Below are 26,364 nucleotides of genomic sequence, written 5' to 3' on the forward strand. Positions count from 1 at the left end.
GCACGTTCCCCTCCAAGTCACACACCATCCCGACTTGGAAATATATCGGCCGTTCCTTCATCGTCGCTGGGTCAAAATCCTGGAACTCCCTTCCTAACAGCACTGTGGGAGAACCTTCACCACACGGACTGCAGCGGTTCAAGAAGGCGGCTCACCACCACCTTCTCAAGGGGCAATTAGGGATGGGCAATAAATGCCGGCCTCGCCAGCGACGCCCACATACCATGAACAAATAAAAAATAATGTTTCCTCATGTTGCCTCTGGTAATAGGAACTGAGAGGATATTCTTATCAGGAAAGGCTGAACAGGCTGGGGCTCTTTTCTCTTGAAAGGAGAAGGCTGAGGGGTGACCTGATAGAGGTCTTTAAGTTAATGAAAAGATTCAATAGGGGGGAGTCCAAAACTAGGGGTCATAAATATAAGATAGTCACTAATAAATCCAATCGGGAATTCGGGAGAAACTTCTTTACCCAGAGAGTGGTGAGAATGTGGAACTCGCTCCCACAAGGAGTGGTTGAGGTGAATAGTGTCGATGCATTTAAGGGGAAGCTGGATAAACACATGAGGGAGAAAGGAATAGAAGGATATGGTGATAGGGTGAGATGGAGTAGGGAGGGAGGAGGCTCGTGTGGAGCATAAACACCAGCACGGACCAGTTGGGCCGAATGGCCTGTTTCTGTGCTGTGGACTCGATGAAATGGTTTTTCTAAAGGCTGCAGCTGGGAGACAGCTGTGAGACAGTGAAAATAAACCAACATCTGGAAACATTTCATTCATATTTTGCAAAATACTGACAGCAGCCAGTGTGAGAGATTTCAAAGGATGAGTGGTGTTGTTTACAGTGAGACGCTGGTGACCTTCCATCTGATGTCACCAACTGTTGGAACGGGACCCAGGGAGTTTATTTCTCCACCTTCTTTGGTGATTTTTGTACCTGTCAGTGTGAGGAATATTAATTCTTGGAAATAGAATATTTTCGCATTCCAGACACCCAGTGACAGCGTCAAACACTCCCAGGGCAGGTCCAGGGTTAGATACAGAGTAAAGCTCCCTCTACACTGTCCCATCAAACACTCCCAGGGTCAGGTACAGGGTTAGATACAGAGTAAAGCTCCCTCTACACTGTCCCATCAAACACTCCCAGGGCAGGTACAGGGTTAGATACAGAGTAAAGCTCCCTCTACACTGTCCCGTCAAACACTCACAGGGCAGGTACACGGTTAGATACAGAGTAAAGCTCCCTCTACACTGTCCCATCAAACACTCACAGGGCAGGTACACGGTTAGATACAGAGTAAAGCTCCCTCTACACTGCCCCATCAAACACTCCCAGGGCAGGTACAGGGTTAGATACAGAGTAAAGCTCCCTCTACACTGTCCCATCAAACACTCCCAGGGCAGGTACAGGGTTAGATACAGAGTAAAGCTCCCTCTACACTGTCCCATCAAACACTCCCAGGGCAGGTACAGGGTTAGATACAGAGTAAAGCTCCCTCTACACTGTCCCATCAAACACTCCCAGGGTCAGGTACAGGGTTAGATACAGAGTAAAGCTCCCTCTACACTGTCCCATCAAACACTCCCAGGGCAGGTACAGGGTTAGATACAGAGTAAAGCTCCCTCTACACCGTCCCATCAAACACTCCCAGGGCAGGTACAGGGTTAGATACAGAGTAAAGCTCCCTCTACACTGTCCCATCAAACACTCCCAGGGCAGGTACAGGGTTAGATACAGAGTAAAGCTCCCTCTACACCGTCCCATCAAACACTCCCAGGGTCAGGTACAGGGTTAGATACAGAGTAAAGCTCCCTCTACACTGTCCCATCAAACACTCCCAGGGTCAGGTACAGGGTTAGATACAGAGTAAAGCTCCCTCTACACTGTCCCATCAAACACTCCCAGGGCAGGTACAGGGTTAGATACAGAGTAAAGCTCCCTCTACACTGTCCCATCAAACACTCCCAGGGTCAGGTACAGGGTTAGATACAGAGTAAAGCTCCCTCTACACTGTCCCGTCAAACACTCCCAGGGCAGGTACAGGGTTAGATACAGAGTAAAGCTCCCTCTACACTGTCCCGTCAAACACTCCCAGGGCAGGTACAGGGTTAGATACAGAGTAAAGCTCCCTCTACACCGTCCCGTCAAACACTCCATCAGGCCATTCTATTCCTTCTCTCTCTACGTGTGGGTGTGTGGTGAGACAGGGCCAGGGACACCTCACACAGCACACGCATGTGGACCAGGGATGCCACACACAGCACATGCATGTGGACCAGGGACCCCTCACACAGCACACATGTGTGGACCAGGGACACCTCACGTAGCACATGCATGTGGACCAGGGACACCTCACACAGCACACGCATGTGGACCAGGGATGCCACACACAGCACACATGTGTGGACCAGGGACACCTCACATAGCACACGCGTGTGGACCAGGGACACCTCTCACAGCACACGTGTGTGGACCACAGACGGGATGAGCAGGTGATTTCTCCGGTTAATTGACGGTGCGATCCCCTCAGTCGTGGTTACGACCCTCACACTAACCAGCACCGATAATCCGTTGCTGAGTGACGTTACCGATTGCTAGTTAGCGTTCTCTGCGGTTACTCGAAGTAGGGGTGATCCAGGTGATGCCGTGCTGGGCTTTACCTGAAGTCAGGGATTCCACTGGGCGTACTGATTCCCGCACCAGCCATCACCACCATCCTGCGGCATTCCTTGTTCTGAATGAGCCTCACGATGTCCTCCAGTGTCTGCGGTTTCTCACCGCCGCCTCTCCTACTGGAGATGTGACGGTCGGGAGGTGAGCTTGACCGAGGGTTCACACAACGGTTTCTGCAGCAACAGATGAAACATCCACATAGTGCGTCACACTGAGGGTACAGTGTCGCTGGGACTCACGTAAAACATGTCTCATACCTTGGAGTCCTGCCGTGCGACTGTCTCTCGGAGCTGAGCCCTGCCAGCGTCCCGCTTTGTAACTTCCTGACGAGGTTGTGATTAAACTGTGGCCGCAGAGAGGCAAAGTAATTCGCTCCATGACAGCGAGCTGCCCAGAACAGTCTCTGATACAACAGCAAACTCATCCTGACAACCGAGACAAAGACAAAATACAGTTACTTTCTCATGGTGTCAGCTGTAGCTCTCATAGAGTCATAGAGTCATAGAGATATACAGCACGGATAGAGGCCCTTCGGCCCATCGTGTCCGTGCCGGCCATCAGCCCTGTCTACTCTAATCCCATATTCCAGCATTTGGTCCGTAGCCTTGTATGCTATGGCATTTCAAGTGCTCATCCAAATGCTTCTTGAATGTTGTGAGGGTTCCTGCCTCCACAACCCTTTCAGGCAGTGAGTTCCAGACTCCAACCACCCTCTGGGTGAAAAAGTTCTTTCTCAAATCCCCTCTAAACCTCCCGCCTTTTACCTTGAATCTATGTCCCCTTGTTATAGAACCCTCAACGAAGGGAAAAAGCTCCTTAGTATCCATCCTATCTGTGCCCCTCATAATTTTGTACACCTCAATCATGTCCCCCCTCAGCCTCCTCTGCTCCAAGGAAAACAAACCCAATCTTCCCAGTCTCTCTTCATAGCTGAAGCGCTCCAGCCCTGGTAACATCCTGGTGAATCTCCTCTGCACCCTCTCCAAAGCGATCACATCCTTCCTGTAGTGTGGCGACCAGAACTGCACACAGTACTCCAGCTGTGGCCTAACCAGTGTTTTATACAGCTCCATCATAACCTCCTTGCTCTTATATTCTATGCCTCGGCTAATAAAGGCAAGTATTCCATATGCCTTCTTTACCACCTTATCGACCTGTTCCGCCGCCTTCAGGGATCTGTGAACTTGCACACCAAGATCCCTCTGACCCTCTGTCTTGCCTAGGGTCCTCCCATTCATTGTGTATTCCCTTGCCTTGTTAGTCCCTCCAAAGTGCATCACCTCGCACTTTTCCGGGTTAAATTCCATTTGCCACTGTTCCGCCCATCTGACCAACCCATCTATATCGTCCTGCAGACTGAGGCTATCCTCCTCGCTATTTACCACCCTACCAATTTTTGTATCATCAGCGAACTTACTGATCATACCTTTTACATTCATATCCAAGTCATTAATGTAGACCACAAACAGCAAGGGACCCAGCACCGATCCCTGTGGTACCCCACTGGCCACAGGCTTCCAGTCACAAAAACAACCTTCGACCATCACCCTCTGCCTTCTGCCACTAAGCCAGTTTTGTATCCAAAGTGCCAAGGCACCCTGGATTCCATGGGCTCGTACCTTCTTGACCAGTCTCCTGTGGGGGACTTTATCGAAGGCCTTACTGAAATCCATGTATACCACATCCACTGCGTTACCCTCATCCACACACCTAGTCACCCCCTCAAAAAATTCAATCAAATTAGTCAGACATGATCTTCCCTTGACAAAGCCATGTTGACTATCCCTGATTAATCCTTGCTTCTCCAAGTGGAGACTAATTTTGTCCTTCAGAATTTTTTCCAATAATTTTCCTACCACTGATGTTAGGCTCACTGGCCTGTAGTTCCCCGGTTTTTCCCTACTCCCCTTCTTGAATAATGGTATTACATTAGCGGTTCTCCAGTCCTCTGGCACATCCCCTGTGGCCAGAGAGGTTCTGAATATATGTGTCAGAGCCCCCGCAATCTCCTCCTTTGCCTCACACAGTAGCCTGGGATACATTTCGTCCGGGCCTGGGGATTTATCCATTTTTAGGCCTGCTAAAACCGCCAATACCTCCTCCCGCTCGATGTTAATATGTTCGAGTATATCACAGTCCCCCTGCCGTATTTCTATGTCTACATCGTCCTTCTCCATAGTGAAAACAGATGCAAAAACTTCATTTAGAACCCCTCCTACATCTGCCGGCTCCACACACAGATTGCCATTTTTGTCCCTAATGGGCCCTATTTTTTCCCTAGTCATCCTCTTACCCTTAATATACTTATAAAACATCTTAGGATTTTCCTTTATTTTGCTCGCCAGTGTCATTTGAGGAACCTGCTAATATATCATCCCTCCTTATGGCAGTAATTGATTCTTTAATTGATATTGCGACCCCCCCTCCTCTTATACCTCCCCCTCTGTCTCGCCTGAAGATTCTGTACCCCGGAATATTGAGCTGCCAGTCTTGCCCCTCCCTCAACCATGTCTCTGTGACAGCAACAATATCATACTCCCATGTGTTTATCAACACCTTCAGTTCATCCACCTTATTTGCAAGACTCCTTGCATTAAAATAGATGCCATCCAGCCTTGCTCTTACATATTTGCCCTGTCTTCCAAGCTGACTTGTTTTTTTCTCTATATTTGGCTCCCATCCCCCTGCCAAGTTAGTTTAAACCCCCCCCAACAGTGCAAGCAAACCTCCCCGCAAGGATATTTGTCCCGCTCTGGTTCAGATGCAACCCGTCCGACTTGTACAAGTCCTACCTTCCCCAGAAGCAGGCCCAGTGATCCAGGAAACTGAAACCCTCCCTCCTGCACCAACTCTTCAGCCACGCATTCATCTGTTCTATCCTCCTATTTCTATACTCACTAGCCCGTGGCACTGGGAGTAATCCAGAGATTACAACCTTTGAGGTCCTGCTCTTTAATCTGCTACCTAGCTCTCTAAATTCTTGATGCAGGACCTCATCTCCCTTCCTACCTATGTCGTTGGTCCCAATGTGGACCACGACCTCTGCCTGCTCACCCTCCCCCTTGAGAATGCCCTGTAGCCGCTCAGTAACATCCATGACCCTGGCACCAGGGAGGCAACAAACCATCCTGGAGTCACGTTTACGGCCACAGAAACGCCTGTCTGTTCCCCTTACGATAGAATCCCCTACCACTATAGCTCTTCCACTCTTTTTCCTCCCAGCCTGTGCAGCAGAGCTACCCCTGGTGCCAGGAAGTTGGCTGCTGCTGCCTTCCCCTGACAAGTCATCCCCCTCAACAATATCCAAAGCGGTATATTTGTTTGAGAGGGGGACGGCCACAGGGGACCCCTGCACTGCCTGCCTGCTCCTCTTACTCTGCCTGGTGGTCACCCAATTACTTCCTGCCTGTACAACCTTTACCTGCGGTGTGACCATCTCACTAAACGTGCTATCCACGACGTTCTCAGCATCGCGAATGCTCCTTAATGAATCCATCCGCAGCTCCAGTCCCTCTAAATCAGGAGGTCGCTGGGTTCAAATCCCTACTCCAGAGAACAGTTGGGGAGCGGTTCAGGAACAGTTGGGGAACGGTTCGGGGACAGTTGGGGAGCGGTTCAGGAACAGTTGGGGAGCGGTTCGGGGACAGTTGGGGAGCGGTTCGGGGACAGTTGGGGAGCGGTTCGGGGACAGTTGGGGAGCGGTTCGGGGACAGTTGGGGAGCGGTTCGGGGACAGTTGGGGAGCGGTTCGGGGACAGTTGGGGAACGGTTCGGGGACAGTTGGGGAGCGGTTCGGGGACAGTTGGGGAGAGGTTCGGGGTCAGTTGGGGAGAGGTTCGGGGACAGTTGGGGAGCGGTTCGGGGACAGTTGGGGAGCGGTTCGGGGACAGTTGGGGAGCGGTTCAGGGACAGTTGGGGAACGGTTCGGGGACAGTTGGGGAGCGGTTCAGGAACAGTTGGGGAGCGGTTCGGGGACAGTTGGGGAGCGGTTCGGGGTCAGTTGGGGAGCGGTTCGGGGACAGTTGGGGAGCGGTTCGGGGACAGTTGGGGAACGGTTCGGGGACAGTTGGGGAGCGGTTCAGGAACAGTTGGGGAGCGGTTCGGGGACAGTTGGGGAGCGGTTCGGGGTCAGTTGGGGAGCGGTTCGGGGACAGTTGGGGAGCCGTTCGGGAACAGTTGGGGAGCGGTTCGGGGACAGTTGGGGAGCGGTTCGGGGACAGTTGGGGAGCGGTTCGGGGACAGTTGGGGAGCGGTTCGGGGACAGTTGGGGAACGGTTCGGGGACAGTTGGGGAGCGGTTCGGGGACAGTTGGGGAGCGGTTCGGGGACAGGTGGGGAGCGGTTCGGGGACAGTTGGGGAGCGGTTCGGGAACAGTTGGGGAGCGGTTCGGGGACAGTTGGGGAGCGGTTCGGGGACCGTTGGGGAACGGTTCGGGGACAGTTGGGGAGCGGTTCGGGGACAGTTGGGGAGCGGTTCGGGGACAGTTGGGGAGCGGTTCGGGGACAGTTGGGGAGCGGTTCGGGGACAGTTGGGGAGTGGTTCGGGGACAGTTGGGGAGCGGTTCGGGGACAGTTGGGGAACGGTTCGGGGACAGTTGGGGAGCGGTTCGGGGACAGTTGGGGAGCGGATCGGGGACAGTTGGGGAGCGGTTCGGGGACAGTTGGTGGAGCGGTTCGGGGACAGTTGGGGAGCGGTTCGGGGACAGTTGGGGAGCGGTTCGGGGACAGTTGGGGAACGGTTCGGGGACAGTTGGGGAGCGGTTCGGGGACAGTTGGGGAGCGGTTCGGGGACAGTTGGTGGAGCGGTTCGGGGACAGTTGGGGAGCGGTTCGGGGACAGTTGGGGAGCGGTTCGGGGACAGTTGGGGAACGGTTCGGGGACAGTTGGGGAGCGGTTCGGGGACAGTTGGGGAGCGGTTCGGGGACAGTTGGGGAGCGGTTCGGGGAGCGTAGGGGAACGGTTCGGGGACAGTTGGGGAGCGGTTCGGGGACAGTTGGGGAACGGTTCGGGGACAGTTGGGGAGCGGTTCGGGGACAGTTGGGGAGCGGTTCGGGGACAGTTGGGGAGCGGTTCGGGGTCAGTTGGGGAGCGGTTCGGGGACAGTTGGGGAGCGGTTCGGGAACAGTTGGGGAGCGGTTCGGGGACAGTTGGGGAGCGGTTCGGGGACAGTTGGGGAGCGGTTCGGGGACAGTTGGGGAGCGGTTCGGGGACAGTTGGGGAGCGGTTCGGGGACAGTTGGGGAACGGTTCGGGGACAGTTGGGGAGCGGTTCGGGGACAGTTGGGGTGCGGTTCGGGGACAGGTGGGGAGCGGTTCGGGGATAGGTGGGGAGCGGACCTGGGACAGTTGGGGAGCGGTTCGGGGACCGTTGGGGAACGGTTCAGGGACAGTTGGGGAGCGGTTCGGGGACAGTTGGGGAGCGGTTCGGGGACAGTTGGGGAGCGGTTCGGGGACCGTTGGGGAACGGTTCAGGGACAGTTGGGGAGCGGTTCGGGGACAGTTGGGGAGCGGTTCGGGGACAGTTGGGGAGCGGTTCGGGGACAGTTGGGGAGCGGTTCGGGGACAGTTGGGGAGCGGTTCGGGGACAGTTGGGGAGCGGTTCGGGGACAGTTGGGGAGCGGTTCGGGGACCGTTGGGGAGCGGTTCGGGGACAGTTGGGGAGCGGTTCGGGGACAGTTGGGGAACGGTTCTGGGACAGTTGGGGAACGGTTCGGGGACAGTTGGGGAACGGTTCGGGGACAGCTGGGGAGAGGTTCGGGGACAGTTGGGGAGCGGTTCGGGGACAGCTGGGGAACGGTTCGGGGACAGTTGGGGAGCGGTTCGGGGACAGTTGGGGAGCGGTTCGGGGACAGTTGGGGAGAGGTTCGGGGACAGTTGGGGAGCGGTTCGGGGACAGTTGGGGAGCGGTTCAGGGACAGTTGGGGAACGGTTCGGGGACAGTTGGGGAGCGGTTCGGGGACAGTTGGTGGAGCGGTTCGGGGACAGTTGGGGAGCGGTTCGGGGACCGTAGGGGAACGGTTCGGGGACAGTTGGGGAGCGGTTCGGGGACAGTTGGGGAGAGGTTCGGGGACAGTTGGGGAACGGTTCAGGGACAGTTGGGGAGCGGTTCGGGGACAGTTGGGGAGCGGTTCGGGGACAGTTGGGGAGCGGTTCGGGGACAGTTGGGGAGAGGTTCGGGGACAGTTGGGGAACGGTTCGGGGACAGTTGGGGAACGGTTCAGGGACAGTTGGGGAGCGGTTCGGGGACAGTTGGGGAGCGGTTCGGGGACAGTTGGGGAGAGGTTCGGGGACAGTTGGTGGAACGGTTCGGGGACAGTTGGGGAGCGGTTCGGGGACCGTAGGGGAGCGGTTCGGGGACCGTTGGGGAGCGGTTCGGGGACCGTTGGGGAGCGGTTCGGGGACAGTTGGGGAGCGGTTCGGGGACAGTTGGGGAGCGGTTCGGGGACAGTTGGGGAGCGGTTCGGGGACAGTTGGGGAGCGGTTCGGGGACAGTTGGGGAGCGGTTCGGGGACAGTTGGGGAACGGTTCGGGGACAGTTGGTGGAACGGTTCGGGGACAGTTGGGGAACGGTTCGGGGACAGTTGGGGAGCGGTTCGGGGACAGTTGGTGGAACGGTTCGGGGACAGTTGGGGAACGGTTCGGGGACAGTTGGGGAGCGGTTCGGGGACAGTTGGGGAGCGGTTCGGGGACAGTTGGGGAACGGTTCGGGGACAGTTGGGGAACGGTTCGGGGACAGGTGGGGAGCGGTTCGGGGACAGTTGGGGAGCGGTTCGGGGACAGTTGGTGGAACGGTTCGGGGACAGTTGGGGAGTGGTTCGGGGACAGTTGGGGAACGGTTCGGGGACAGTTGGTGGAACGGTTCGGGGACAGTTGGGGAACGGTTCGGGGACAGTTGGGGAACGGTTCGGGGACAGTTGGGGAACGGTTCGGGGACAGTTGGGGAACGGTTCGGGGACAGTTGGGGAGCGGTTCGGGGACAGTTGGGGAGCGGTTCGGGGACAGTTGGGGAGAGGTTCGGGGACAGTTGGGGAGCGGTTCGGGGACAGTTGGGGAGCGGTTCGGGGACAGTTGGGGAGCGGTTCGGGGACAGTTGGGGAGAGGTTCGGGGACAGTTGGGGAGCGGTTCGGAGACAGTTGGGGAGCGGTTCGGGGACAGTTGGGGAGTGGTTCGGGGACAGTTGGGGAGAGGTTCGGGGACAGTTGGGGAGCGGTTCGGGGACAGTTGGGGAACGGTTCGGGGACAGTTGGGGAGAGGTTCGGGGACAGTTGGGGAGAGGTTCGGGGACAGTTGGGGAGCGGTTCGGGGACAGTTGGGGAGAGGTTCGGGGACAGTTGGGGAGCGGTTCGGGGACAGTTGGGGAGCGGTTCGGGGACAGTTGGGGAGCGGTTCGGGGACAGTTGGGGAGAGGTTCGGGGACAGTTGCGGAGAGGTTCGGGGACAGTTGGGGAACGGTTCGGGGACAGTTGGGGAGAGGTTCGGGGACAGTTGGGGAGCGGTTCGGGGACAGTTGGGGAACGGTTCGGGGACAGTTGGGGAGAGGTTCGGGGACAGTTGGGGAGCGGTTCGGGGACAGTTGGGGAGCGGTTCGGGGACAGTTGGGGAGCGGTTCGGGGACAGTTGGGGAGCGGTTCGGTTAAGTACACTGTCGTGATTTTAACCCCCCGCTCTCATCGTTCCCGCGGACTGAGCTGGGTTGAAATCGCACCTGACGTGTCAGCACCGCTCACCCCATGACCAGTGTAAATGGGAGGAGACCATGCCTCAGTGCCTCAGTGCCTCACTGGCACGTGTCCGGTTTTCCCACCGCACTGATCCCTGGAAATAGATACTCAGAGGGTCCGATGTCGGGGGAATTCTCCCTCAGGTTTACGGTGGGTGTGGAGCAGAAATCGCTTTGTGACAACACTAAACTAATGGGACCGAACAACGGCGTCCAAATGACGACATGAACTGAACAACCCTGAGGTCTTCGGCCTGGGATTTGAGCTTTCGTGTAACTGGGCGGGGTCCACCAGCCTTGTGCTCGTTTATATATCGCTGCGTCACCTCGCGGAGTCTGTCGGCCGATCGAGGAGAGGACGACATTTTGAAAGACTTGGGAGAGGGGAGGGAGGTTGGAGATGGTACAATGATTGGCAAGGTCAGGGTTCAGGGGCAGCACTCGGAGGGGCAGCACTCGGAGGGGCAGCACTCGGAGGGGCAGCACTCGGAGGGGCAGCACTCCGGAGGGGCAGCACTCGGAGGGGCAGCACTCGGAGGGGCAGCACTCGGAGGGCAGCACTCGGAGGGGCAGCACTCGGAGGGGCAGCACTCCGGGGGGCAGCACTCGGAGGGGCAGCACTCGGAGGGGCAGCACTCGGAGGGGCAGCACTCTGGGGGGCAGCACTCGGAGGGGCAGCACTCGGAGGGGCAGCACTCGGAGGGGCAGCACTCTGAGGGGCAGCACTCGGAGGGGCAGCACTCCGGGGGGCAGCACTCGGAGGGGCAGCACTCCGGGGGGCAGCACTCGGAGGGGCAGCACTCCGGGGGGCAGCACTCTGGGGGGCAGCACTCTGGGGGGCAGCACTCGGGGGGGCAGCACTCGGAGGGGCAGCACTCGGAGGGGCAGCACTCGGAGGGGCAGCACTCGGAGGGGCAGTGTGATTACAGCAGTTTGGAAAGGAAAGCAGATGGTGCCTTAGGGAAAATTTACAATTTAGTTTTTGGGATGTCGGCGTCACTGGCGAGGCCGGCATTTATTTAATGGACTTCAGTTCCGTGGATCGACTGGAGAAGCTGGGATTGTTCTCCTTGGAACAGAGATGGTTGTGAGGAGATTTGATCGAGGTGTTCAAAATCATGAAGGGTCGAGACAGAGTAGATAGAGAGAAACTGTTCCCATTGGCGGAAGGGTCAAGAACCAGAGGACTCAGGTTTAAGGTGATTGGCAAAAGAATCAAAGGCAACATGAGGAAAAACTTTTTTACCCAGCTGAGAATCCCTATGTGGTCAGTTTTCGGTAAAATATTAAGATGCCTATGTGGCAAAGAAGCAGAATGCAAAATGGTTAGAAAGGGTTAATTAGTTAGTAACTGAGATTGATACAGGTGGCCTGGCCCTCCTGCTGGGCCATATGTTTGCTTAGTCAGCAGGCCTGCATTGTCTTATCAATGATAGGTCTTTGATGTGAGTCAAGGACTGGTCTGAATGTCTCCATGTTTATGGCAGATCAATATAGGTAACGAGCTTAGCCAAAGTTGAAAGACATTCCAGGTTGGGAGATAAGGAACAGAAGGAACAGGGAAGAACATTCCAGGTTGGAAAGTGAGGAAGTTATCCCCTTTGATGTCTAACAGCAGCATGATCAGCACATGGACGATCTATGATTGGCCGGAAATAATGTAACCTCGCATGGCAACCTGTGCCCGGCTTATGATTGGTGTTGACCCTCGTTAAGTATGTTCCAACCCTATTGATTTGTATAAAAACGTGTGGATTTCTGTATGTTTTTGTTCTTGCTCTGCCAGCATAGAGGGACTCTATCAGGAGTCCAAATCAATGCTGCAGACTAAGAACCCTGCTATTAAAGGTGTGCTGAACTTTAAAATGTATTCGACTTCAGTTATTACTGAACCAGACTGAGGGGAAAGAATCCGGATCGTCACAGCGAGTGGTTAGGATCTGGAATGCACTGCCCGAGGTGGGTGGTGGAGGGAGATTCAATCATGGCCTTCAAAAGGGAACTGGATAAATACATACAGGGAAAAAATTTGCCAGGCAAAGGGGAAAGACCAGGGGAATGGGACAAACTGGATTGCTTTTACACAGAGCCGGCACGGGCTTGATGGGCCAAGTGGCCTCTTTCTATGCTGTAACCATTCTATGATTCTATATACTGGCTGTACAATCCCTGGGTCTCTGTGTCGGTATATATAGATTATACAATCCCCAGCGCTGTGTGTCGGTATATATTTTTTATTCGTTCATGGGATGTGGGCGTCGCTGGCGAGGCCGGCATTTATTGCCCATCCCTAATTGCCCCTTGAGAAGGTGGTGGTGAGCCGCCTTCTTGAACCGCTGCAGTCCGTGTGGTGACGGTTCTCCCACAGTGCTGTTAGGAAGGGAGTTCCAGGATTTTGACCCAGCGACAATGAAGGAACGGTGATATATTTCCAAGTCGGGATGGTGTGTGACTTGGAGGGGAACGTACAGGTGGTGTTGTTCCCATGTACCTGCTGCCCTTGTCCTTCTAGGTGGTAGAGGTCGCAGGTTTGGGAGGTGCTGTCGAAGAAGCCTTGGCGAGTTGCTGCAGTGCATCCTGTGGATGGTACACACTGCAGCCACTGTGCGCCGGTGGTGAAGGGAGTGAATGTTTAGGGTGGTGGATGGGGTACCAATCAAGCGGGCTGCTTTGCCCTGGATGGTGTCGAGCTTCTTGAGTGTTGTTGGAGCTGCACTCATCCAGGCAAGTGGAGAGTATTCCATCACACTCCTGACTTGTGCCTTGCAGATGGTGGAAAGGCTTTGGAGAGTCAGGAGGTGAGTCACTAGCCGCAGAATACCCAGCCTCTGACCTGCTCTTGTAGCCACAGTATTTATATGGCTGGTCCAGTTAAGTTTCTGGTCAATGGTGACCTCCAGGATGTTGATGGTGGGGGATTCGGCGATGGTAATGCCGTTGAATGTCATGGGGAGATGGTTAGACTCTCTCTTGTTGGAGATGGTCATTGCCTGGCACTTATCTGGCGCGAATATTACTTTCCACTTATCAGCCCAAATCTGGATGTTGTCCAGGTCTTGCTGCATGCGGGCTCGGACTGCTTCATTATCTGAGGGGTTGCGAATGGAACTGAACACTGTGCAATCATCAGCGAACATCCCCATTTCTGACCTTATGATGGAGGGAAGGTCATTGATGAAACAGCTGAAGATGGATGGGCCTAGGACACTGCCCTGAGGAACTCCTGCAGCAATGCCCTGGGGCTGAGATGATTGGCCTCCAACAACCACTACCATCTTCCTTTGTGCTAGGTATGACTCCAGCCACTGGAGAGTTTTCCCCCTGATTCCCATTGACTTCAATTTTACTAGGGCTCCTTGGTGCCACACTCGGTCAAATGCTGCCTTGATGTCAAGGGCAGTCACTCTCACCTCACCTCTGGAATTCAGCTCTTTTGTCCATGTTTGGACCAAGGCTGTAATGAGGTCTGGTGCCGACTGGTCCTGGTGGAACCCAAACTGAGCATCGGTGAGCAGGTTATTGGTGAGTAAGTGCCGCTTGATAGCACTGTCGACGACACCTTCCATCACTTTGCTGATGATTGAGAGTAGACTGATGGGGCGGTAATTGGCCGGATTGGATTTGTCCTGCTTTTTGTGGACAGGACATACCTGGGCAATTTTCCACATTGTTGGGTAGATGCCAGTGTTGTAGCTGTACTGGAACAGTTTGGCTAGAGGCACAGCTAGTTCTGGAGCACAAATCTTCTGCACTACAGCCGGGATGTTGTCGGGGCCCATAGCCTTTGCTGTATCCAGTGCACTCAGCCGTTTCTTGATATCACGTGGAGTGAATCGAATTGGCTGAAGACTGGCTTCTGTGATGGTGGGGATATCGGGAGGAGGCAGAGATGGATCATCCACTCAGCACTTCTGGCTGAAGATGGTTGCAAACGCTTCAGCCTTGTCTTTTGCACTCACGTGCTGGACTCCGCCATCATTGAGGATGGGGATGTTTGCAGAGCCTCCTCCTCCCGTTAGTTGTTTAATTGTCCACCACCATTCACGACTGGATGTGGCAGGACTGCAGAGCTTTGATCTGATCCGTTGGTTGTGGAATCGCTTAGCTCTGTCTATAGCATGTTGCTTCCGCTGTTTAGCATGCATGTAGTCCTGAGTTGTAGCTTCACCAGGTTGGCACCTCATTTTTAGGTACGCCTGGTGCTGCTCCTGGCATGCTCTTCTACACTCCTCATTGAACCAGGGTTGATCCCCTGGCTTGTTGGTAATGGTAGAGTGAGGAATATGCCGGGCCATGAGGTTACAGATTGTGCTGGAATACAATTCTGCTGCTGCTGATGGCCCACAGCGCCTCATGGATGCACAGTTTTGAGCTGCTAGATCTGTTCTGAATCTATCCCATTTAGCACGGTGATAGTGCCACACAACACGTTGGATGGTGTCCTCAGTGCGAAGACGGGACTTCGTCTCCACGAGGACTGTGCGGTGGTCACTCCTACCAATACTGTCATGGACAGATGCATTTGCGACAGGTAGATTGGTGAGGACGAGGTCAAGTAAGTTTTTCCCTCGTGTTGGTTCGCTCACCACCTGCCGCAGGCCCAGTCTGGCAGCTCTGTCCTTCAGGACTCGGCCAGCTCGGTCAGTAGTGGTGCTACCGAGCCACTCTTGGTGATGGACATTGAAGTCCCCCACCCAGAGTATATTCTGTGCCCTTGCTACCCTTAGTGCTTCCTCCAAATGGTGCTCAACATGGAGGAGGACTGATTCATCAGCTGAGGGAGGACGGTCGGTGGTAATCAGCAGGAGGTTTCCTTGCCCATGTTTGACCTGATGCCATGAGATTTCATGGGGTCCAGAGTCAATGTTGAGGACTCCCAGGGCCACTCCCTCCTGACTGTATATCACTGTACCGCCACCTCTGGTGGGTCTGTCCTGCCGGTGGGACAGGACATACCCAGGGATGGTGATGGAAGAGTCAGTATATTCTGACTGTACAATCCCCGGTGCTGTGTGTCTGTATATTCTGACTGTACAATCCCCAGCGCTGTGTGTCTGTATATTCTGACTGTACAATCCCCGGCGCTGTGTGTCTGTATATTCTGACTGTACAATCCCCGGTGCTGTGTGTCTGTATATTCTGACTGTACAATCCCCGGTGCTGTGTGTCTGTATATTCTGACTGTACAATCCCCAGCGCTGTGTGTCTGTATATTCTGACTGTACAATCCCCGGCGCTGTGTGTCTGTATATTCTGACTGTACAATCCCCGGTGCTGTGTGTCTGTATATTCTGACTGTACAATCCCCGGTGCTGTGTGTCTGTATATTCTGACTGTACAATCCCATGCGCTGTGTGTCTGTATATTCTGACTGTACAATCCCATGCGCTGTGTGTCTGTATATTCTGACTGTACAATCCCCAGTGCTGTGTGTCTGTATATTCTGACTGTACAATCCCCGGTGCTGTGTGTCTGTATATTCTGACTGTACAATCCCCGGCGCTGTGTGTCTGTATATTCTGACTGTACAATCCCCGGTGCTGTGTGTCTGTATATTCTGACTGTACAATCCCCGGTGCTGTGTGTCTGTATATTCTGACTGTACAATCCCATGCGCTGTGTGTCTGTATATTCTGACTGTACAATCCCATGCGCTGTGTGTCTGTATATTCTGACTGTACAATCCCCAGTGCTGTGTGTCTGTATATTCTGACTGTACAATCCCCGGTGCTGTGTGTCTGTATATTCTGACTGTACAATCCCCGGTGCTGTGTGTCTGTATATTCTGACTGTACAATCCCCGGTGCTGTGTGTCTGTATATTCTGACTGTACAATCCCCGGTGCTGTGTGTCTGTATATTCTGACTGTACAATCCCCGGTGCTGTGTGTCTGTATATTCTGACTGTACAATCCCCAGTGCTGTGTGTCTGTATATTCTGACTGTACAATCCCCGGCGCTGTGTGTCTGTATATTCTGACTGTACAATCCCCGGCGCTGTGTGTCTGTATATTCTGACTGTACAATCCCCGGCGCTGTGTGTCTGTATATTCTGACTGTACAATCCCCGGCGCTGTGTGTCTGTATATTCTGACTGTACTATCCCCGGTGCTGTGTGTCTGTATATTCTGACTGTACAATCCCCAGCGCTGTGTGTCTGTATATTCTGACTGTACAATCCCCGGTGCTGTGTGTCTGTATATTCTGACTGTACAATCCCCGGTGCTGTGTGTCTGTATATTCTGACTGTACAATCCCCGGTGCTGTGTGTCTGTATATTCTGACTGTACAATCCCCGGTGCTGTGTGACTGTATATTCTGACTGTACAATCCCCGGTGCTGTGCGTTTGTATATTCTGACTGTACAATCCCCAGTGCTGTGCGTCTGTATATTCTGACTGTACAATCCCCAGCGCTGTGTGTCTGTATATTCTGACTGTACAATCCCCGGCGCTGTGTGTCTGTATATTCTGACTGTACAATCCCCGGTGCTGTGTGTCTGTATATTCTGACTGTACAATCCCCGGTGCTGTGTGTCTGTATATTCTGACTGTACAATCCCCGGTGCTGTGTGTCTGTATATTCTGACTGTACAATCCCCGGTGCTGTGTGTCTGTATATTCTGACTGTACAATCCCCGGCGCTGTGTGTCTGTATATTCTGACTGTACAATCCCCGGCGCTGTGTGTCTGTATATTCTGACTGTACAATCCCCGGCGCTGTGTGTCTGTATATTCTGACTGTACAATCCCCGGCGCTGTGTGTCTGTATATTCTGACTGTACAATCCCCGGTGCTGTGTGTCTGTATATTCTGACTGTACAATCCCCAGTGCTGTGTGTCTGTATATTCTGACTGTACAATCCCCGGTGCTGTGTGTCTGTATATTCTGACTGTACAATCCCCGGTGCTGTGTGTCTGTATATTCTGACTGTACAATCCCCGGCGCTGTGTGTCTGTATATTCTGACTGTACAATCCCCGGCGCTGTGTGTCTGTATATTCTGACTGTACAATCCCCGGCGCTGTGTGTCTGTATATTCTGACTGTACAATCCCCGGCGCTGTGTGTCTGTATATTCTGACTGTACAATCCCCGGTGCTGTGTGTCTGTATATTCTGACTGTACAATCCCCGGTGCTGTGTGTCTGTATATTCTGACTGTACAATCCCCGGTGCTGTGTGTCTGTATATTCTGACTGTACAATCCCCGGTGCTGTGTGTCTGTATATTCTGACTGTACAATCCCCGGTGCTGTGTGTCTGTATATTCTGACTGTACAATCCCCGGTGCTGTGTGTCTGTATATTCTGACTGTACAATCCCCGGTGCTGTGTGTCTGTATATTCTGACTGTACAATCCCCGGCGCTGTGTGTCTGTATATTCTGACTGTACAATCCCCGGCGCTGTGTGTCTGTATATTCTGACTGTACAATCCCCGGTGCTGTGTGTCTGTATATTCTGACTGTACAATCCCCGGTGCTGTGTGTCTGTATATTCTGACTGTACTATCCCCGGTGCTGTGTGTCTGTATATTCTGACTGTACAATCCCCGGCGCTGTGTGTCTGTATATTCTGACTGTACAATCCCCGGCGCTGTGTGTCTGTATATTCTGACTGTACAATCCCCGGCGCTGTGTGTCTGTATATTCTGACTGTACAATCCCCGGTGCTGTGTGTCTGTATATTCTGACTGTACAATCCCCGGTGCTGTGTGTCTGTATATTCTGACTGTACAATCCCCGGCGCTGTGTGTCTGTATATTCTGACTGTACTATCCCCGGTGCTGTGTGTCTGTATATTCTGACTGTACAATCCCCGGCGCTGTGTGTCTGTATATTCTGACTGTACAATCCCCAGCGCTGTGTGTCTGTATATTCTGACTGTACAATCCCCGGTGCTGTGTGTCTGTATATTCTGACTGTACAATCCCCGGTGCTGTGTGTCTGTATATTCTGACTGTACAATCCCCGGCGCTGTGTGTCAGTATATTCTGACTGTACAATCCCCAGCGCTGTGTGTCTGTATATTCTGACTGTACAATCCCCGGTGCTGTGTGTCTGTATATTCTGACTGTACAATCCCCAGCGCTGTGTGTCTGTATATTCTGACTGTACAATCCCCAGCGCTGTGTGTCTGTATATTCTGACTGTACAATCCCCAGTGCTGTGTGTCTGTATATTCTGACTGTACAATCCCCAGTGCTGTGTGTCTGTATATTCTGACTGTACAATCCCCGGTGCTGTGTGTCTGTATATTCTGACTGTACAATCCCCGGTGCTGTGTGTCTGTATATTCTGACTGTACAATCCCCAGCGCTGTGTGTCTGTGTATTCTGACTGTACAATCCCCGGTGCTGTGTGTCTGTATATTCTGACTGTACAATCCCCGGTGCTGTGTGTCTGTATATTCTGACTGTACAATCCCCGGTGCTGTGTGTCTGTATATTCTGACTGTACAATCCCCGGCGCTGTGTGTCTGTATATTCTGACTGTACAATCCCCGGCGCTGTGTGTCTGTATATTCTGACTGTACAATCCCCGGCGCTGTGTGTCTGTATATTCTGACTGTACAATCCCCGGCGCTGTGTGTCTGTATATTCTGACTGTACAATACCCAGCACTGTGTGTCTGTATATTCTGACTGTACAATCCCCGGCGCTGTGTGTCTGTATATTCTGACTGTACAATCCCCGGTGCTGTGTGTCTGTATATTCTGACTGTACAATACCCAGCACTGTGTGTCTGTATATTCTGACTGTACAATCCCCGGCGCTGTGTGTCTGTATATTCTGACTGTACAATCCCCGGTGCTGTGTGTCTGTATATTCTGACTGTACAATCCCCGGCGCTGTGTGTCTGTATATTCTGACTGTACAATCCCCGGTGCTGTGTGTCTGTATATTCTGACTGTACAATCCCCGGTGCTGTGTGTCTGTATATTCTGACTGTACAATCCCCGGTGCTGTGTGTCTGTATATTCTGACTGTACAATACCCAGCACTGTGTGTCTGTATATTCTGACTGTACAATCCCCGGTGCTCTGCTGATATTCACCTCTGCCTCTGTTCCGTGTCCCTGGGCTGGAGCTGATCACTGATGTAATTCGATGGTCACTGTCGGAACAGAAAGTCACATGATATCCCCCCCCCTTAAAAGAATGGTTTCACCTACCGTAATTTCCTGAAGAGCAGCAACCCCGGAACGAAATCAAACTGATAATGAACGGCAGCGTATCGTTCGGGTATCCAACCCTCAGGTTTTGTCCTGGAATCTCCAGGAATTGCGGATTAATTTCCTGCCGTGAGCAAACCGAGAGAAAAATCATCGGTGCATTAAAAAAAAGTAATGTTTTTAAAATTTTCTGTGAACACTTTTGTTTATTAGTCGTAATAAATATCGGAGGTGGGAGAAATGGCTATTTGACCGGGTGGGGTGGTTCGAGGCGGGAGGTTAAGTGATGTAACCTCCAGGAATACGTCCAGTGTCGGCAATCTTACATATCGTGTGACTTCGAGACACGGCAAAGCAAGTCACAAAATCAAAAGCAAAACACAGCGGACACTGGAAATCTGAAATAAAAACAGAAAATGCTGGAAATATTCAGCAGGTCAGGCGGCGTTAATGTTTCACTCGAAGACCTTGCGTCAGAACTGTTTTTATTTCTCATATAATCAATTACTTTTGAAGTTCAGTCACTGTTTTTACGTTGGCAAACACAGCAATAAAGTGAGAGTTTGAACAGCAACGGGGTGAAGGGTCAGAGAATCTGATCGTGTTTCACAACTCAGCTCTGAGACCGGCCACAAACCTGAGGAAAATCTGAATCCCCCACCCCAGGGTGGGGAAAATCTGAATCCCCAACCCCAGGGTGGGGAAAATCTGAATCCCCCACCCCAGGGTGGGGAAAATCTGAATCCCCCACCCCAGGGTGGGGAAAATCTGAATCCCCCACCCCAGGGTGGGGAAAATCTGAATCCCCAACCCCAGGGTGGGGAAAATCTGAATCCCCAACCCCAGGGTGGGGAAAATCCAGGCCTATGTTTTTGGTTGGGGGGGAATTGCAGGGTTTGGGGGGGATTGCAGGGTTTGAGGGGGAATTGCGGGGTTTGAGGGGGAATTGCAGGGTTTGAGGGGGAATTGCGGGGTTTGAGGGGGAATTGCAGGGTTTGAGGGGGAATTGCGGGGTTTGAGGGGGAATTGCTGGGTTTGAGGGGGAATTGCGGGGTTTGAGGGGGAATTGCGGGGTTTGAGGGGGAATTGCAGGGTTTGAGGGGGAATTGCGGGGTTTGAGGGGGAATTGCAGGGTTTGAGGGGGAATTGCAGGGTTTGAGGGGGAATTGCAGGGTTTGAGGGGGAATTGCGGGGTTTGAGGGGGAATTGCGGGGTTTGAGGGGGAATTGCAGGGTTTGAGGGGGAATTGCAGGGTTTGAGGGGGAATTGCGGGGTTTGAGGGGGAATTGCGGGGTTTGAGGGGGAATTGCGGGGTTTGAGGGGGAATTGCGGGGTTTGAGGGGGAATTGCGGGGTTTGAGGGGGATTTGCTGGGTTTGAGGGGGAATTGCGGGGTTTGAGGGGGAATTGCAGGGTTTGAGGGGGAATTGCGGGGTTTTGGGGGGGATTTGCAGAGTTTGGGAGAGGGGTCATTAAAGCTCAGGGGAGTCTCAGAGCCAGAAGTGCAAATTTAGAAAATGTGACTGACGGTAGAGTGAATCGTGGGCTGGAGTGGGCTCAGTAAGGACTGGAGTCCATCCTCCATATAGAGAATAAAATTATTATTTCATTGGTTTTAGTATTTGATCAGTGAAGGTGACAGGATCGCCCAGTGTCATCAGGGGAGGGGCACATTTATACCGAACCTCAACCCCCTCTCCCGATCTCTCTCCCCCCCCGTCCTCCTCTCCTCTCTCCTCCCCCATCGTTCCTCCTCCTCCCCACCTCCTCCTCCTCCCCCTCCTCCCCCTCCCCCTCCTCCTCCCCTTCCTCCTCCTCCTCCTCCCCACCTTATCTTTCCCCCCTCCTCCTATAAGACCATAAGAGATAGGAGCAGGAGTAGGTCATTTGGCCCCTCGAGCCTGTTCGTGAATCGAGTGAATTCTGGAAGATTACAACCAAAGCATCCACTATCTCTGTAGCCACTTCCTTTAAGACCCTTGGATGCAAGCCATCAGGTCCAGGGGACTTGTCAGCCTTTAGACCCATTAGTTTACCTAGTACTTTTTCTCTGGTGATAGTGATTGTTTTTAGTTCCTCCCTCCCCTTTGCCCTTTGATTTTCTACTATTATTGGTATATTATTCGTGTCTTCTACTGTGAAGACAGATACAAAATATCTGTTCAATTCCTCTGCCATTTCCTTGTTTTCCATTATTATTTCCCCAGTCTCATCCTCTAAGGGACCAATGTTTACTTTAGCTACCCTCTTCCTTTTTATATACTTGTAGAAGCTTTTACTGTCAGTTTTTATATTTTTTGCTAGTTTACTCTCATGATTTATTTTCTCCCTCTTTATTATTCTTTTAATCATCCTTTGCTGGTATTTAAAGTTTTCCCAATCTTCGGGCTTACCAGTAATCTTTGCCATGTTGTATGCTTTTTCTTTTAACCTGATACCATCCTTGACTTCCTTGGTTGGATCACCCTCCTCCTCCCCCTTATCGTTCCCTCCTCCTCGGGGTTTAAAGTAAAGTAATCACTGGGCCAGAGACGAGCAGTGAGATCCCACGGCCTGACACTGACTCAGCCTCGGGTTAAAGGCCCGTCATTGAGGCGATCCGTGTGATAAAAAGTGACCGAATTTACCACAAACCCCGAAACTGAACAAGTGTCTGTGGCAGCGGCCTGGTTTGACCCGGGGTCGGAAAATACCCGGGGTCGGAAAATACCCGGGGTCGGGAAATACCCGGGGTCGGAAAATACCCCGGGGGTCGGGAAATACCCGGGGTCGGGAAATACCCGGGGTCGGAAAATACCCGAGGTTGGAAAATACCCGGGGTCGGAAAATACCCGGGGTCGGAAAATACTCCGGGGTCGGAAAATACCCGGGGTCGGAAAATACCCGGGGGGTCGGAAAATACCCGGGGTTGGAAAATACTCTGGGGTCGGAAAATACCCGGGGTCGGAAAATACCCGGGGTCTGAAAATACCCGGGGTCGGAAAATACCCGGGGGGTCGGAAAATACCACGGGGGTCGGAAAATACTCCGGGGTCGGAAAATACCGGGGTCGGAAAATACCCCGGGGTCGGAAAATACCGGGGTCGGAAAATACCCGGGGTCGGAAAATACCCGGGGTCGGAAAATACTCCGGGGTCGGAAAATACCCGGGGTCGGAAAATACCCGGGGGGTCGGAAAATACCCGGGGTTGGAAAATACCCGGGGGGTCGGAAAATACCCGGGGTCGGAAAATACTCCGGGGTCGGAAAATACCCGGGGTCGGAAAATACTCCGGGGTCGGAAAATACTCCGGGGTCGGAAAATACCCGGGGTCGGAAAATACCCGGGGTCTGAAAATACCCGGGGTCGGAAAATACTCCGGGGTCGGAAAATACCCGGGGTCGGAAAATACCCGGGGTCGGAAAATACCCGGGGTCGGAAAATACCCGGGGGGTCGGAAAATACCCGGGGTCGGAAAATACTCCGGGGTCGGAAAATACCCGGGGGGTCGGAAAATACCCGGGGTCGGAAAATACCCGGGGGGTCGGAAAATACCCGGGGTCGGAAAATACCCGGGGTCTGAAAATACCCGGGGTCGGAAAATACCCGGGGTCGGAAAATACCCGGGGGGTCGGAAAATACCCGGGGTCGGAAAATACTCCGGGGTCGGAAAATACCCGGGGTCGGAAAATACCCGGGGTCGGAAAATACTCCGGGGTCGGAAAATACCCCGGGGTCGGAAAATACCGGGGTCGGAAAATACCCGGGGTCGGAAAATACTCCGGGGTCGGAAAATACTCCGGGGTCGGAAAATACCCGGGGTCGGAAAATACTCCGGGGTCGGAAAATACCCGGGGTCGGAAAATACCCGGGGGTTGGAAAATACCCGGGGTCGGAAAATACCCGGGGTCGGAAAATACCCCGGGGTCGGAAAATACCCCGGGGTCGGAAAATACCCGGGGTCGGAAAATACCCGGGGTCGGAAAATACCTGGGCCAGGTTTGACCTGGGGTCGGTCTGAGTCCGGGGCAGACCCTGTAACTCGATGCTTTACGGTACCCCGGGGGGCAGACCCTGTAACTCGATGCTTTACGGTACCCCGGGGGCAGACCCTGTAACTCAATGGTTTACGGTACCCCGGGGGCAGACCCTGTAACTCAATGGTTTACGGTACCCCGGGGGCAGACCCTGTAACTCTATGGTTTACGGTACCCCGGGGGCAGACCCTGTAACTCGATGCTTTACGGTACCCCGGGGGGGCAGACCCTGTAACTCGATGCTTTACGGTACCCTGGGGGCAGACCCTGTAACTCTATGGTTTACGGTACCCTGGGGGCAGACCCTGTAACTCGATGCTTTACGGTACCCCGGGGGGGCAGACCCTGTAACTCAATGGTTTACGGTACCCCGGGGGGCAGACCCTGTAACTCTATGGTTTACGGTACCCCGGGGGCAGACCCTGTAACTCGATGCTTTACGGTACCCCGGGGGGGCAGACCCTGTAACTCGATGCTTTACGGTACCCCGGGGGCAGACCCTGTAACTCTATGGTTTACGGTACCCCGGGGGGGCAGACCCTGTAACTCAATGGTTTACGGTACCCTGGGGGCAGACCCTGTAACTCGATGCTTTACGGTACCCCGGGGGGGCAGACCCTGTAACTCGATGCTTTACGGTACCCTGGGGGCAGACCCTGTAACTCTATGGTTTACGGTACCCCGGGGGCAGACCCTGTAACTCTATGGTTTACGGTACCCCGGGGGCAGACCCTGTAACTCTATGGTTTACGGTACCCCGGGGGCAGACCCTGTAACTCGATGCTTTACGGTACCCCAGGGGGCAGACCCTGTAACTCGATGCTTTACGGTACCCCGGGGGCAGACCCTGTAACTCAATGGTTTACGGTACCCCGGGGGCAGACCCTGTAACTCAATGGTTTACGGTACCCCGGGGGCAGACCCTGTAACTCTATGGTTTACGGTACCCCGGGGGCAGACCCTGTAACTCGATGCTTTACGGTACCCCGGGGGGGCAGACCCTGTAACTCGATGCTTTACGGTACCCTGGGGGCAGACCCTGTAACTCTATGGTTTACGGTACCCTGGGGGCAGACCCTGTAACTCGATGCTTTACGGTACCCCGGGGGGGCAGACCCTGTAACTCAATGGTTTACGGTACCCCGGGGGGCAGACCCTGTAACTCTATGGTTTACGGTACCCCGGGGGGCAGACCCTGTAACTCAATGGTTTACGGTACCCTGGGGGCAGACCCTGTAACTCTATGGTTTACGGTACCCTGGGGGCAGACCCTGTAACTCTATGGTTTACGGTACCCCGGGGGCAGACCCTGTAACTCTATGGTTTACGGTACCCCGGGGGCAGACCCTGTAACTCGATGCTTTACGGTACCCCGGGGGGCAGACCCTGTAACTCGATGCTTTACGGTACCCCGGGGGGGGCAGACCCTGTAACTCGATGCTTTACGGTACCCCGGGGGGGCAGACCCTGTAACTCTATGGTTTACGGTACCCCGGGGGGCAGACCCTGTAACTCTATGGTTTACGGTACCCCGGGGGGGGGCAGACCCTGTAACTCAATGGTTTACGGTACCCCAGGGGCGGGCCCTGTAACTCTATGGTTTACAGTACCCCGGGGGCGGGCCCTGTAACTCTATGGTTTACGGTACCCTGGGGGGCGGGCCCTGTAACTCTATGGTTTACGGTACCCCGGGGGCGGGCCCTGTAACTCTATGGTTTACGGTACCCCGGGGGGGCAGACCCTGTAACTCTATGGTTTACGGTACCCTGGGGGGCAGACCCTGTAACTCGGTGGTTTACGGTTCCAGGCCCTGTATTCTGTGGTTTACGGTTCCCGGCCCTGTATTTCGGTGGTTTACGGTTCCCGGCCCTGTATTTCGGTGGTTTACGGTTCCCTGCCCTGTATTTCGGTGTTTTACGGTTCCCGGCCCTGTATTCTGTGGTTTACGGTTCCCGGCCCTGTATTTCGGTGTTTTACGGTTCCCGGCCCTGTATTTCGGTGGTTTACGGTTCCCGGCCCTGTATTTCGGTGGTTTACGGTTCCCGGCCCTGTATTTCGGTGGTTTACGGTTCCCGGCCCTGTATTTCGGTGGTTTACGGTTCCCGGCCCTGTATTTCGGTGGTTTACGGTTCCCGGCCCTGTATTTCGGTGGTTTACGGTTCCCGGCCCTGTATTTCGGTGGTTTACGGTTCCCGGCCCTGTATTTCGGTGGTTTACGGTTCCCGGCCCTGTATTCTGTGGTTTACGGTTCCCGGCCCTGTATTTCGGTGGTTTACGGTTCCCGGCCCTGTATTTCGGTGGTTTACGGTTCCCGGCCCTGTATTTCGGTGGTTTACGGTTCCCGGCCCTGTATTTCGGTGGTTTACGGTTCCCGGCCCTGTATTCTATGTTTTACAGTTCCCGGCCCTGTATTTCGGTGGTTTACGGTTCCCGGCCCTGTATTTCGGTGTTTTACGGTTCCCGGCCCTGTAACTCGGTGGTTTATGGTTCCCGGCCCTGTATTCTGTGGTTTACGGTTCCCGGCCCTGTATTTCGGTGGTTTACGGTTCCCGGCCCTGTATTTCGGTGGTTTACGGTTCCCGGCCCTGTATTTCGGTGGTTTACGGTTCCCGGCCCTGTATTCTATGTTTTACGGTTCCCGGCCCTGTAACTCGGTGGTTTACAGTTCCCGGCCCTGTATTCTATGTTTTACGGTTCCCGGCCCTGTAACTCGGTGGTTTACGGTTCCCGGCCCTGTATTTCGGTGGTTTACGGTTCCCGGCCCTGTAACTCGGTGTTTTACGGTTCCC

At 53.8% G+C, this 26,364-nt stretch overlaps 1 protein-coding gene across 4 annotated transcripts in view; it reads right to left on the bottom strand.

Moving 5' to 3' along the window:
- The window catches only part of LOC137328102 (NAD-dependent protein deacetylase sirtuin-3-like), a 76,122-nt gene extending 56,148 nt beyond the window's left edge, over window positions 1–19,974 (bottom strand). For 2 of the 4 annotated variants that reach the window (XM_067994284.1, XM_067994281.1), the window contains exons 1-3: window positions 19,443–19,521; window positions 2,930–3,097; window positions 2,660–2,845 (exon numbers count right to left, since the gene is read on the bottom strand). In XM_067994284.1, the coding sequence (XP_067850385.1) occupies window positions 2,660–2,845; window positions 2,930–3,096 (353 nt within the window). In that variant the 5' untranslated portion in view covers window position 3,097; window positions 19,443–19,521. Of the gene's footprint in view, window positions 1–2,659; window positions 2,846–2,929; window positions 3,098–19,442; window positions 19,522–19,559 lie in introns of those variants that run through there. The other 2 variants (XM_067994282.1, XM_067994283.1) reach the window with 2 other exon arrangements.
- Between the last annotated feature and the right edge of the window lie 6,390 nt (window positions 19,975–26,364).

This window comes from Heptranchias perlo, chromosome 12, assembly GCF_035084215.1.
Source record: "Heptranchias perlo isolate sHepPer1 chromosome 12, sHepPer1.hap1, whole genome shotgun sequence".
In the NCBI taxonomy this organism is placed as follows: Eukaryota; Metazoa; Chordata; class Chondrichthyes; order Hexanchiformes; family Hexanchidae; genus Heptranchias; species Heptranchias perlo.